Below are 15,659 nucleotides of genomic sequence, written 5' to 3'. Positions count from 1 at the left end.
TTTTTTTTTATTTTTTTTTTTTTTTTTTTTTTTGGTATATTTTATCACTTCTAATAAATGCATATTTTAAAAATATATGAGTACTTATAAACATTTATATTTGCATCTTTCGGTGTAATATGATAATTGTTAGAGAAAAAAAGTATATTATATTTTTCTTAAACAATTATAAAAAAAAAAAAACTTTTATGTTTTTATATTTTTAAAAATACACTATAAATTGAAGAAAAAATTAGAGATACTTAAAAAAGTGAATCTTTTAATTTAGATCTCTATTCATTTTTTTTTTAACAAAATTCATTTTATTTTAATATATACTTTTTTTAATAAAGCGTATGTATATTACCGTATTCAATATTTTTGTTCTTAAAAAAATAATAATAAAAATTATAAAATAATTTTAAATGGTATTGTAATATTTTAAATAAAAAAATGATAATTATTTTGCATGCATTTATTTTGTTTAGACCAAAACATTTTATGCTTTAGTTTCATATGGGACTTTTTTTTTTTTTAATTGGAAAATACCATAAAAGTTAAAAAATAAATAGTTAAGTATATCATAAATAAATGTTAATACTTAGTATTATAAATTGTTAATATATTGAAAAGGTTCATTTTTAGAAATATGTAAAAAAAAAAAAAAAAAAAAATTATTATCATAGGAAGAATAATCTTTTATTAAATATTATTCTTATATTTTATCTATTTTACTATTATTTATTAGTGAGACAATAAAGCAAAGTGTGCTTTTTGAAAATTGATATATTAAAAGAGTGTGCTTAATAAAGGGTATAATAAAATTTTCATTTTTTACTTTTTCATAAAAATAAAATATTAGAAAAATGCACCTCTTGCATAATAAGAATATTTTTTTTTTTTTTTTTCAAGAATTATATTTACATCCATTTTACAGAATTTAATGATACAATTTTTTTTATATGTTAAAATGTGAACTTAAAATTTTTGAATTTACTTTTATAAATGCTATTACTTTATGTTTTCATTAAAAAAAAAAAAATAATATAAATTAATATTCTATATGTTTACAAAAAATTTTCAACATCCTGATAGGAGGAAAGAAAAAAAAAAACACTTTATTTAATCCTTTTTAAACTTAAATTTTTTTTTATTTTCGATTTTATTTTATTTGTAATAATTGAAAGAGGGTTATGTGTAAAAATAATTATTTTTTTATTTGAATGAAATAATAATTATTTCTATATATAATTCTAAATTATTTTTATAGAATTAGTTATAATAATCATATATATTTATTTCTTATATTAGTATTTATATCAACAATATTATATAATAAATATTTACAATATAAAATTAAAAATTACATTGAATTTGTAGCAATGAAAAAGAAAAAAAGAAAAACTACATATATAAATAAAAATATTAATTATATTGGTAAACATATTAATAGTTTGTTCATTTCTATTTTCATATAGACATAATCTAATTAATTATTGTACTATATATATATATTTTTTCATATAATAAATATATATATATATATATATATATATATATTTTTTTTTTTTGCATGATGTAAAAAAATACAAATAATTACATACTACATAATTTATATTATTATATAAAAATTATTAACTTATTCATATAAATATATCTCCATCTTACTTTTTTTTTTTTGTTTGAATAAATATATATATCTATAATTTAGAGTAAAAAAATATTTTAAAATTTATTTTTTTGATTAACGTTGTTTTTTATAAACACTAATGAATTATTTCTTTGTAGCTTAATTATTTGCATTTTTTTTTTTTTTTTTTTTTTATTTTATCTTTTTTATTATATATTTTTGCCCATATTTATTTATATCTATATTATACCTTTTTTATGAGTATCTAAGAAAAGAAGTATACAACCTTACTATATTTTTTTATAACATATAGGAATATTTAATGAAACATATTTTTTATCATCAAAGATTTGTTTTTATAATTTTTTTTTTTTTTTTTTTATTAGCTCCATTAATCATTTCTTTTTTAAATAAATTTTTATTAATGTAATTTGTTAAGTAATTTTTTCTAAAAGATAGTGCATACAATCTTATAATATAAAAAATAAGTTATTAAGTGAAATTAAAAATAATTCTATTACCTTTTTGAAAATTTTTAATAATTATTCCATTGAATATAACATATAAGAACTGATTCATTTCAGTACTAAAATTATGGTATTTTTTTTTTTTCTAATTTTTTAATAAATATTTCTTTTTATATTTAAAATTTTAGTAAATTATATAAATATTCATTATTTTTTTAAAAAAAAATTCTTTAAAGAAAAGAATTTCTAATTTTACATAAAAAAATCCTATATATTTTAATTATTCTTATATATCATAAATAAATTGTCTAGAGTATTACACCTGAGTTTTATGCATGCAAACGAAAAAGGTGCATATTGAATTATCAAAATAATTATTAAAAACAAAATACATATATTAGTAATTGAAGAGAAATTATAAATTACCTTTTTTTCTAAAATTATATATGATTAATATTTTTATTTACTATTTTATTCTATGTAATAATAAAACAGAATTAATAAATTAAAAAACGATATATACATATATATATATATATATATATATATGTATATTGAAAATATAAAAAACATTTACACTTTGTACTATTATTCTTTTTATTATTTTATATAAATATAGAAATAATAATAATTCAATTTACATTTTGTTTATTTTCACACAAGTTTAACTCTTTTTCATATTTTTATTGTAAATTTTTTTAAGATAAAAAAATTTCATTTGTATAAAAAAAGTTACAATTTTATTTTATTATTTATACGATTATATGTACATTTATACTACTAGTAATTTTCTTCTGTTGCATTTATTAAATTATATATATATATATGCTTATTTTTATGTTAATTAAAATGATTAATCATGAGATAATTAAAAATTAAAAATATTTGTAATATTATTAATTAATATATATACATATTTATTTATTTTATTTTTTTTTTTTATAAATGTAGAATCTATATTTTTCTTCATAATCTACTCTAATTTTTTTTTTTTTTTTTTGTTTATATTTTATCAACACTCATATGACAACCTATTATATTGAAACCGATGATATTTGTTTTATTATTTATCTATATTATTTTAGACCATAAAAAATATTTTTTTGTGTTTTATAAAAAATATTATGTTTACGCATATTAATAACTTTCCTTTTAATAAATAAATTATATAATTTGTAATCTAAATGAATATATATTAAGTTTTGTGTTTTTCTTTTTTTTTTTTTTTTTTCTTAATAATTAAAAATATATATAATATATTTTAACAAAAAAGAATTCATATAAATTTAAAACGTAATTTTTTTAATTTTTTTAATTGATGTATAAATAGATATGATTTTTTTGTTTATGCAATTAATAAGTTTAGTAATTAAAAAAAAAAAAAGTAAAACATAATTATGAAATTTTTGATTAAAAGAAGAAAAAAAAAAAAAAATACATTTATCAATGAAAATAAATATTACCAAAACAAATTGTCTAAAGAAGAAAGTTTTTTTACTAAATAACATTTAAGTGAATTTAAAAAAAAAAAAATTTAAGTCAAAGAATTAATAAACTTCGTGCATATATAAAAGATAACATAGTATATATTAATTTCAATAAATTAAAAACAATAATTAATAATTTAAAATTAAATGCCTCTATTGTTTTAGAAAAGAAAATGAATTTTTCTAATGAAGGTAATAATATTAAAGATAGTAATAACTCAAAATTAAGAAATAACATTGAAAATAATTTTATTTTTAAAACAATGGGTTACAATAACACTAGTGATAATAACGAGAAAGATAGCATGCTAAATGAAAAAAAGGGGATAAACGACCTAAATTTCAATATAAAAATGGATAACCTTAAAACTTCTAATAAGAAAAATGTTTTTTTACATAATTCAGATCATTTTAACAATTACAAAAAATTTTCTGGTGATTTTAAAAATAGTAAAAATATATACTTGGATGTTCCTTATACTGATTTAAACGAAAATATAAAAGATACGTATTACACTCATGATAATATTAAAAATAATGAATTAGATACTGTAAAAAATTTTAAAGAAAAACATAATAATAATAATAATAATAATAATAATAATAATAATAATAATAATAATAATAATAATAATAATAATATAAATTATAAAAACAATGAAAAAAAAACAAACAATAAAAACAATGATAATAACTTAAATGATATAAATATTTTTATAGATTATAAAAAAAATATTAATAAAATGAATGACAATTCAAAGGAAGAAAATTGTAATAGTATTAAATTAAATAGTGAAAAAGATTATGAAAATGAATTAAAAAATTTACCCAATGATTTAATTAATCAAAATATTTCTATATCTTATATTAAAAATAATAAATATCAATGCAATAAAATAAATAGTGTTAATAATAAAAATAAATTAAATAATAATAGTAATGAAGATTCATCAGATCAAATAATAGAAAAGAAAAATAATTCTTATGAATTTGAATTAATGAATGATAAAATTAATAATAACTATATAGAAATGGAAAATAAAAAAAATGAATACTTTCGTAAAGAAATAGATTTAATAAATCATAAAAATAAAGAAGGAATTTTAAAAAAAGAAACAAATTCAAATAAAATAAAAGTTTTACAGGAAGAAAATAATTATGAAAAGATAAGTAATCATGAAAAAGAATATAATACTAAAGAAAAAAACAACACACAAAATATAAATAACATAGAAAAAATAAAAAGCTCAAAAGACTTAAAAAAAAAAAATTATAAAATTTCAAATGAAAATATAATCCAATATAATGCATATAATAATGTAAATGAAGAAAATTTTGAAAAGAAAAATCTTAATATAAGTAACTATGAAAAAAATAATTTTTATCATTTAAATACAAAATTAGAAATTGAAAATAATATGAAGAATAAAAAAATTATCTTAAATGATATTAGCAATATGGAAGTATTAAAAAAAAAAGACAATTTATTTGTATCTTCTTACAGTGAAATTAATAGAAGTAGTAATATTAATGATAGTGGTGATATAAATAATTATAACAACAACAATAATAATAGTAGTAGTGATAGTAATATTAATGATCATTATATAAATAAAAATAATGAGGAAGTTTATGATAGATGTGATGATAATAACAAAAATAATAATGATAAAAGTATTAACAAAATGAAGAAAAATTCAGATTTATTATATGATGCAATAAATGTTATGACAAAAAATGATATTAATTCATCAAATAGTATCATTATTAAAGAAAAGGATCAAAATGAAAAAGAAAAAGTTGAAGTGAAAAAAAATGATGAAACAAGTGAATACAATGAACATTTAAAGGGGTATTTTAATGGTGATAATCATTTAGCTAATGAAGAAATTTTCGCAAATCAAAATATAATTAATTTAAATACTGAAAAACTAATGGAGATAAAAAATGGGGTATCAATAGAAAAAAATATATATATGAACAAAAATTTTAATAACATTTTCGACGAGAGAAAAGGATTAGAAGAATTTAATTTTATTGAGAAAAAAAATATGAATAATTTTTTACAATTGAAAAATTTAGGAATTAATACTAATAACAAAAATTATGATGGAACAACAATATTATCAAAGGAAAAGATAAATAAAAATAAGTTAAATTATAATAAAAGGAATGACAAATTATTAGAGAATTTAAATATTGGTATTCCTACTATTAACTGCAAAAGTCCTTTAAATGAAAAATGCAATTTAAACAATTTCTGTGGTGACAATTTCATTGAATCATTAAAATTATCAGAAACAAATAAAGCTATTAAAAATATAGAACAAGAAAAATTATTACAATATTCTGAAATAATAAATTTAGAAAATAATAATATTTTATCTAAAAATGAGAATACGTATGAATTAAATCGCAAAAACTCCTTAGAAGAAATAACAAATAATGAGCTAAACGAATTATCTGACAAAGTAAAATTATCTTTAAGTGAAACTAACATTTTATGTGATGAAATAAAAATTTTAAGTTGTATTGGTAATGAAAAAAACTCTTTATTAATTAGAGATAAAATAAAATCAAATGAAAGAAATTCTACAAATAGAAAAAAAAGAATAAATAATTTAGAGAAAATTTCAAATTATGATATAACAGAAATGAATGAAGAAATCACAAAAAGAAAATTATCAAATAAAAAAGATATCAATAATATAGAAAAAAGTGTTGAAAAAATTCTAAAAAACAGAGATATATATAAGAAAGAAGAAAGAAAAATGGATAAAAAAGAAAAATCGGATTATAATGAAAAAAAAGGAAAAATTGAAAAAGTAGAAATAGTGGGTAAAGAAGAAAACAATATCAAAAAATTAAATATTAGCATAGAAAAGTTTTCTGGTTTAACGGATTTAAAAAAAAAAAAAAATGAAAAAAGTTTAATTGAAAATTCAAAAGAAAGGACAAAAAAAGAAAGGAAAAATAGAAGCAAAAATAAAATTGCAAGCATAGAATTTTTAAAAGAAAATAATGAAAGAACTATATGTAGTAAACAAAATTTTAAAGAGAATGTATTTGAAAATTGCATTATTAAGAACAACAATCAATATGAAACTAATAACTTGGATAATGAAATTGATAGTATATATAAATCAAGTAAAAATGATTATTTTTTAAGGGAAGAATTAAATACAAATTTATTTAATCCTCACATTTTAGGTAAAGAAATAGATAGTGTTTTTAAAGGAGATAACAAAGTAGTTAAAAACAACAATTTTCTTATAAATAAAGATAGTATAGATATCAATAGATGTAAAGAAAATTATTTAAATGTAAGTATAGAAAATGAAAAAAATAATATGCCAACTTATTGTGAATTTAATAATAATTTTTTAAAGAATATTGTAGAAAGTAATAATAAAAATATATATTTAAATGAAAGAAATATGTCTGTATGTAAAATAGATAATAACTTTACAGAGGTTAACAAAGAATTAATAAACTCAAATTACATGAATTTAAATAACTCTAATGAAATATATTCTGTTAATTACAATAAAAATAAGAAGAGAAGTGGAATACCACTAAATGAAAGAAAATATTATAGGATATTAGCAAAACAAATGGAGAAAATACAAGGACTAACTTTTGATCATAATCAAATAAGATGGATCGCTTATTGGAAGAATGAAAATAATAAACAAATTCAAAAACATTTTCCTGTGTGTAAATATGGCTTTTATAAGGCTAGACAACTAGCTTTAGAATTTCGTAATTCAAAAATAAATAATAAAGAATATAATATTATCAAAAAAAATAATGAATTTCCTAATAATTTAATTAGTAATAATAATGAAACAAAAAGAAAAAAACGTAATACTTCCAATAAAAATTCTGTGAATTGTAGTATAAATGAAAACATCAGTAATAAGAATAATAATAATACTTATATAAAAAAGAATTATGAAAATAATAATGATAGGATTAATATTAAAAATAATATAAAAGAAAAAAATATAGATTATTACCTTAGTAAAAATAATATGAAAATAAACAATTATGAAATGACATTTGGAACAAATAATAATAATAATAATAATAATAAAGAAAATTACAAAGACAAAAATATGGAATTTAGAAAGATAGACAAAAAGATTAATGCTGATATAGATTTATTAAAGAATTCAAATTATAGAGAAGAATTGAATAATAATAATTTTTATGATCATAAACTTTTTATACAAAATTCACCTAAAAATGAAAAAATACTTAATTTAAATCACATAAATAATTTAAAATATGAAAAAAAAATATTTAATAATATAGAACAATCTAAAAATCAGGATAATATTTCTTGTTTTAAAAACACCTGTAACTCAATTAATAATAAAAAATCTCTAGGTTTTATTAATAATCAGATGAATAATAATTTTTATGAGGTATATAATATGAATAACATTTATAATGACGAAAATTCTAATAATTATATAGAATATAATGATGAAAATAAATTTGACTATTTAAAAAGTTACAACATTAGAAAAATGAATTTAAACACTATTATTAATAATTTAAATAATATGTATGAAAACAATCTAGGTAATTCAGCACTTTATTATAATGATGACAATAAATCAGATATAAATAAATTTAATAAAATAATGAAAAGTAAAAATTTATCTGATAATATTTCCACATACAATTTAAATAACTTTCAAAATAAAAAGGAAGATTATGATTTAAATATTCTAATTAAAATGACAGACAACACTAATAATGCAAATAATTTGAAATATGATAATTATTCAAATAATATTAATCAATTATATGGAATAAACATTTTGAATGATTCAAATAGTGCAACACAATTAGATATCATTAATAATGTAAATATGCCAAACATACATAATTCTATGAATAATTATAATTTTAATTACTTGAACTATTTAAATAACATGAATATAAAAAATGATATTAATCATATAAATGCTATAAAAGATAATAACAGTGAATTTCATAATATAACAAAATTATATCAAACTAATTTAAAAAATATCTCAAATAAGGATTGGAATATAAAAAATGAAGCTTATCATTATTATATTCAGGAGAAATTAAAAAATAATAATTGCTTAAATGGGAAAGAAGAAATAATAATTAAAGGCAATGAAGAAAATACAGTAAATAACAAATTAAGAAGTATATATGAGAATTCTTATTTTTTGAATAAAAATAACATGGATAATGTTATTTTAAAAAATGTTAATTTGGCAAATAAAAGAGTGAAAAACAATGCAATACTTAATATAGATAATGTAAATAACATTTTTATGATATCAAATAATGATGATATGTTGTATAATAATGAAAATATAAAATTAAATTTATATAAAAATGAAAGAGGAGAAAAAGATATATATGCTTTAACTAGAGCTTCCACAGCTTCTCACTTTTCTGAGCATTTAAATAGTATAGTAAAAATGAAAAAAAATATTAATTTTGAAAATAATAAAATAAATAGTTATTTAAATAATGGGGAATTTTCAACAAAAGAAAAAACTAATTTAGAAGAAGTTTATGAAGAGGAAAATATGAATAATAAAGATATCAAAAATCAAAACACAAGAAAAGGAAAAATATTAGGTAAAAAAAAAATTGATTCAAGTGAAAAATACAAAAATATTTCTAATGAAATAAAAAATATATTAACTAATGAAAAAGAAAAAAAAGAAAGAAAAAGTGGAAAATTAAAAATAAATCATTTATATAATAAAAATAATGTAGATGGTTCTATTTCTATTAAAAACAAAGAAAAAGCTACTAAAAGTTTTAGCAATATATTTTCAAATTGCAGTAGTAATATTACAGTAGAAAATGATATAAATGTAGTAAATAATAATCCTTATAATGATGATAATCATTATAACTGTAATAACATGTATAATTCAATTAACATTAATAATTTTGATTATAAATGTAATAATAATAGAAATAGTAATAAAGAAGTATCCTATAAAAAAAAATTAAACATACTAGATACTACATATAACATAAATGAAAGAGATGATAATAAAATAGTAAATGAAGAATTTAAGTTATACAATTCTAAAAATACAAACATTTTAAAAAATACTAATGACAATGATGAGCTAAATACAAGCATAGATAAAAGAGGAAGTAATGATATGCATTATTTAAAAAAAAAAAAGAATGGAAAAAGAAATAAAAGAAAATATATAATTAATATTTTTACGAATGAGAACAAAAATACTAATTTAAAAAGTGGGATAGAAAAAAAATTAAAAAAAGATAATAACAATTGTAATACTGTTGAAAACGATAATCCAAGCTCAATAAATAGTAAAAATAATGATTTAATATTATTAAATAAAGAAAATACTAATAATAGTGATTTAAATAGAAAATCTAAAAATGAAAAAAAATTAAAAAAATTTATTAACAAACAATCAAAATTTGGGAAACATTCTAATAAATTAAATCATTTTAAAAAAAATTCTAATGAAGAAAATATAAATTATTATAATGAAATAATGAAAATGCCTAAAATGAAAGGTGTGCATTTTGATATTAGACAAAAAAGATGGTGTGCATATGGATATAAAAAAAAAGAATGCTTTTCTGTATATAGATATGGTTTTTTAATAGCTAGAGAATTAGCAGTTAAAAGTAGATTAAAAGTACAAAAAAGAAAAAATAATTTAAAATTAAAAAAAAGTAAAAATGAGATAGATATAGAAAATAAAAAAAATAATATATCAATTAAAAAATATACAAAAAGAATAAATAACAAATGTCAGAATAAAAATGATGATAAATGCAATAATAAATTTGATAATAATGATAATAACAACACAAAAATTGGGGAAAATTATGCATGTGAAATTATTAAATATGAAAACCATATGGATAATAATATACTTATAAAAAATGAAAATAATAAAGGAAGTGAAGTTGATTTAAATTTTTATAAAAATGAAGTAAATAATTTAAATGAAAAAATTAATAATATATATAATTCAAATAATTGTGATAATGTTAATAATTTAAATGATAAGAATTGTTTTAACTATATAAATGAATCAATTAATACAAATGCCTTTATAGATACAGATAATTTTAGTGGTGGAAATAATTTTGATAATAGAAAAAATTACTATGATATAAATAATTTTACTAATATAAATAATTTTAATAATATAAATAATTTTAGAAACTTAAATACCTTTAATAATACATACAATATAAGTCAAGCTAACAATTTGAATGATATGAATAATTTTAATAACATAAATTACTTAAATAAAGTGAGTAATTTTCACGATTCTAACAACATTAATGTAGCAAATATTTTTACTAATATAGATAATTTTAATGATGCACATAATCTTGTAAATAATAATTTAATTGACAAAAATAAATCAATTAACACAAATAATATTATCAATTTAGACAATTTTGACAATAATATTGTAAAAAGGGATTATGAAGAACCTTATTTGTCTAATAAAAAAGTAAATTTAAATGATTTACCACCGTTAAATAAATATACTAAAGAGAATAGAATATTATATTTAAGAAAAAAATGTATAATTGATAATAGAAATAATGATAAATTAAATAGTTTCAAAAGTGAAGTAATTAATACAGAAATTTACTATAATGTTCATGATAAAGAACAAAAAAAAAATAATTCTAAAAATTTTATTATTGAATCTAATCTTTTTCCTAATGATGATAGTGTAACCAAATTTTCAAAAAATAATAAAAGTGATTTGAAAAAAAATACGTGTGAAAATAATGATATAAATGTTCATAACAAATTCGTTTATAATAAAAATGAAAAAAGTTGTTCTTCGAGTAGCTTAAATATTATAACTAATAAAAATATTAAAAAAGAAAATATAATTTGTAAAATTGAAGAGGAAAACCTGATTGCAGACTATAATTTTAATTTGTCTTTTAATATTAGAGAGAAAATTAAAAATATACATGATGGTAATAATAATGATAATAATGGTAATAATAATGATAATAATGGTAATAATAATGATAATGATAATAATAATAATAATGATAATGATAATAATAATAATAATGATAATGATAATGACAATAATAATAATGATAATGATAATAATAATGATAATAATGATAATAATGATAATAATGATAATAATAATAATAATGATAATAATGATAATAATAATAATGGTAATAATAATAATGGTAATAATAATGATAATAATAATAATAATAATAATGATAATGATAATAATAATAATAATGATAATGATAATAATAATAATAATGATAATAATGATAATAATGATAATAATGATAATAATAATAATAATGATAATAATGATAATAATAATAATGGTAATAATAATAATGGTAATAATAATAATAATAATAATAATAATAATAATGATAATGATAATGATAATGATAATGATAATGATAATAATAATGATAATAATAATGATAATAATAATGATAATGAAAATGAAAATGATAATGAAAATGAAAATGATAACAAAAATAATGATAATAATAACAAAAATAATAGTAATAATAATAGTAATAATAATAATAATAATATATTAAATGAGAAATACTTTTACAATCTAGAAAACGAGGGAATACATATGGTTGACAATTCAAATATAAGTGATTTATCATACATGAGTAATATTCACAAAATAGATATGCTAAGCATAAATGAATTATTTGATATAAATAAGATATCTCAATTAAATAATAAATATACATTTAATTATTATAATAAAAATAGAATTATGCAAAATGAAGAGGATATCAATGAAAATTATTTAATTAATTATGAAAAGAATGAAAAAGAATTATATGAAGGATATCTAGGGATAAAAGAAAATACTTTTATTGGTAATAAGAATTATAATAATAATATAAATAGAAAACTGGTTAATAAAAAAAGTTTCTCTAAAAAAGATGTACACTACTCTTTTATTAATAAAAAAGAAAATAAAAACTTATATAATTCTGTGAAAATAAAGGAAAACTCAGAGATGATAGAACAAAAACATATAAATTTAAAGAATTGCGATAATTATTCTTTTATTCAAAAGGTCTATTTGAATCCCAATAATTTTTTTTTTGAAAATAAAGAGGAAACATATGATAAAAATAATAAAGAGAATTTTATTAATTCTTTTTTAAATGATAAATATTGTCATGTTAATTCATTTGAATACGATAAGAAAATTAAGTTAGAAAATTTTAATAACAGTAAAAAAGATTTTTCTTACAATAATTATGATAATTATGAATTAAAGGTAGATAGAGATAATACAAATGATGAAAATTTTTTAAACAATGAAAATATAGAACTATCATTTAGAAATTCACAGAAATATTTTAATGAAGTCAATATCATTCCCAAAAATATGAAAAATAATACGAAAGAAGAATTTCTAAATGAATGTTTATCTGATAATGTATTTCTATTAAGGAAAGATTATGAAAATAAAATGGGTAGTAAAATAAATAATTTAAGTAATTTAAAAATAAATAACTATTCTTCTTATACAAATGGTAATAAACAAGTTATCAATAACTTTCCATTTGAAAATTTTGAAGAATTAAATGAAAATAATAATTATGTAAATAACTCTAATTGTCATTCACTAAATAGAGAATACAAAAATGATAACAAGAGAAACGTAAGATTTAACAAAAACAAACCACGTGAAAAAAATGATAATAATTTTAGAGGTATTAGAAATGATGAAAAAAAAGATGACATCGAAGAAATTGAAAATTTATGTAATCAGAACATTAACGAATATAAAATAAACGAAAAGAGTGATACTTTTAATAAAAACAGTAATACTATTATAATTAATAACGGGTTAAGTAAATCTTATATGGATTTTAATGAAAATGAGAATATATTAAATCACAATGGAATAGATCAAGTAAAATTAAATTGTTACAATTATGAAGAAATAGAAAACGATATAAATTATACATATAGTAACGAAAAATTTAAAATAAAATCTCATAATGATAACTTGAATGATAAAGATGAATTTGAAAATATTCTTAAGGTAAAACATATAGGTTCCCTTTCTAGTGATGTAAAAAGTAATAAAGAAAATGTTTTAAGTTATAATAATTTTAATACATATAATTATGAATATATAAATAACAACAAAAATAATTTAATTTATAAAAATAGTTATATAGATGAAAAAGAAAATTTTATAAATGACAATAAGTTTTTAAATAACTTAAATGATAAGAACACTAATAATTATGAACTAGTTAATTTGCAAAATAATCATTGTTCTTATAAAAATGAATATTGCAACGAAGGATATTTTTCATCCCTATATTTAAATAATTATAATAATTATGAAAAAAATAATAATTTAGTAGATAATACTCATTTTTCATTTTTAGAATATAAAATCTATAATCCTAATGAGAAAAACATAATTAATTATGATTTAAATGAAAATAATACAATCATTAATGATACAACTGAAAATTCTATAATGAAAAATGAAATAAATGAAAAAAATATGAACATTTCAAATAATTACAACAAATTAATAGAAAAAAAAAATTTCAGTTATTATAATTATCAGAGAAATAATAAGGATGATGAGATATATGTAGACATAAAAGATGAAAATATAAAAGGTGAATATATTAAAGATGGTGGCATGAAAAATAAAAATTTGGATATAAATCCTAATATTTTAGATAAAAAAGAATTAAATTATTTTACAGAAGGAGAAAAATTTAATAGAGATAATGGAAATGATGTAAATAATATAATAAATAGTGTAAATGTTGATTGTTTTAATTTTATAATAAAATCTCATATATCTAATAAAGATAATTTAATTAATTGTGTATCTAATAAAGATTCAGTGGATAATTGTATAAATAATATTAATGATGACAAGAAAGATCTTCAAATTATTCATTATAATGAAGAAGAAAAAAGGAAAATAAATGAAAATATATATTCGGATAATATATATCATGAGAGCATCAATAAGTTTATAAAAAATACAGATACAAAAAAATTTGAGAATTACATACACAAAAATAAAAATATAGAAAAAAAAGAAGTAAAGAAAAAAGTGCATATTTATAAAAATAATAAATACAAGAAAATACTAAATAATGTAAATTTATTGAAAAAATTCAGTGATAATTTTACTTATAAATTCATAGAAGTAGGTATCTTTTGTAAATCATTTAATAGTTTTTACCAGTGCGATGAAATAATGAATCGATATCATTTAAATATTTTTAATATAGTTCATAACATCAACACAAATACATTTTTCAATTTTAATTATCCTAATAATGGGGATAATATTCCAATGAAATCATATTATGAATATATTTGCTTAACATTACATGTAACTTCAAAATAATTTTTAGATAATTATATAAATGATTAATTCATAGATAATTTATTTAAACAAAGAAAAAATATCCATAATTTCTATCATTTTTATCATTATATTTTTATATTAATATATATATATATATATATATATATATATATATATATATATATATATATATACTATTTTATATATTTGTGTAAATTTTAGATTCTAAAATTAAATTTTTTATTTTTTATTTTTACAGGATTTGAATGTAAACAACTTAAAAAATATAGCTGAAAGTGTAAATTTCAGAAAATTAATCTATAAATATTTAATTTTAGATTTATTAAAAAATGTAAATATTGATTTATCGGATTTATCATTATCTAACGGGAGTAAAAAGAAAAAATTTATGACAAATATAAATAACGATTTAAGAACTATGTTTAACCAAGATAAATTAGATAAAAATATTGATTTATTAAAAAATGTAGAAAAATACCACTTAGATGCAATAAACAATATTTATAAATTAGAATCTATGCAACTATATATGGATATTTTTGTAATATGTATAATAAAAAATACCATTTCAAGTAAATTATCATTTAATGAACGAATTATGTTAATGGGATCACTTTTATTATTTTATTTCAAAAATAATTAAAAAAAAAAAAAAAAAAAAAAAAAA

At 16.3% G+C, this 15,659-nt stretch overlaps 1 protein-coding gene across 1 annotated transcript; it reads left to right on the top strand.

Moving 5' to 3' along the window:
- Positions 1-3,736: 3,736 nt before the first annotated feature.
- Positions 3,737-15,635, top strand: ApiAP2 (transcription factor with AP2 domain(s), putative; the record flags this gene model as incomplete). Its single annotated transcript, XM_028674570.1, has 2 exons — positions 3,737-14,995; positions 15,231-15,635. The coding sequence occupies 2 exons, from the start codon at positions 3,737-3,739 to the stop codon at positions 15,633-15,635; spliced, it is 11,664 nt and encodes a 3,887-aa protein (XP_028530909.1).
- Positions 15,636-15,659: the final 24 nt, after the last annotated feature.

This window comes from Plasmodium gallinaceum (assembly GCF_900005855.1).
Source record: "Plasmodium gallinaceum strain 8A genome assembly, contig: PGAL8A_v1_42, whole genome shotgun sequence".
NCBI lineage: Eukaryota > Apicomplexa > Aconoidasida > Haemosporida > Plasmodiidae > Plasmodium > Plasmodium gallinaceum.
This window is presented reverse-complemented; position numbering and strand designations above follow the sequence as displayed.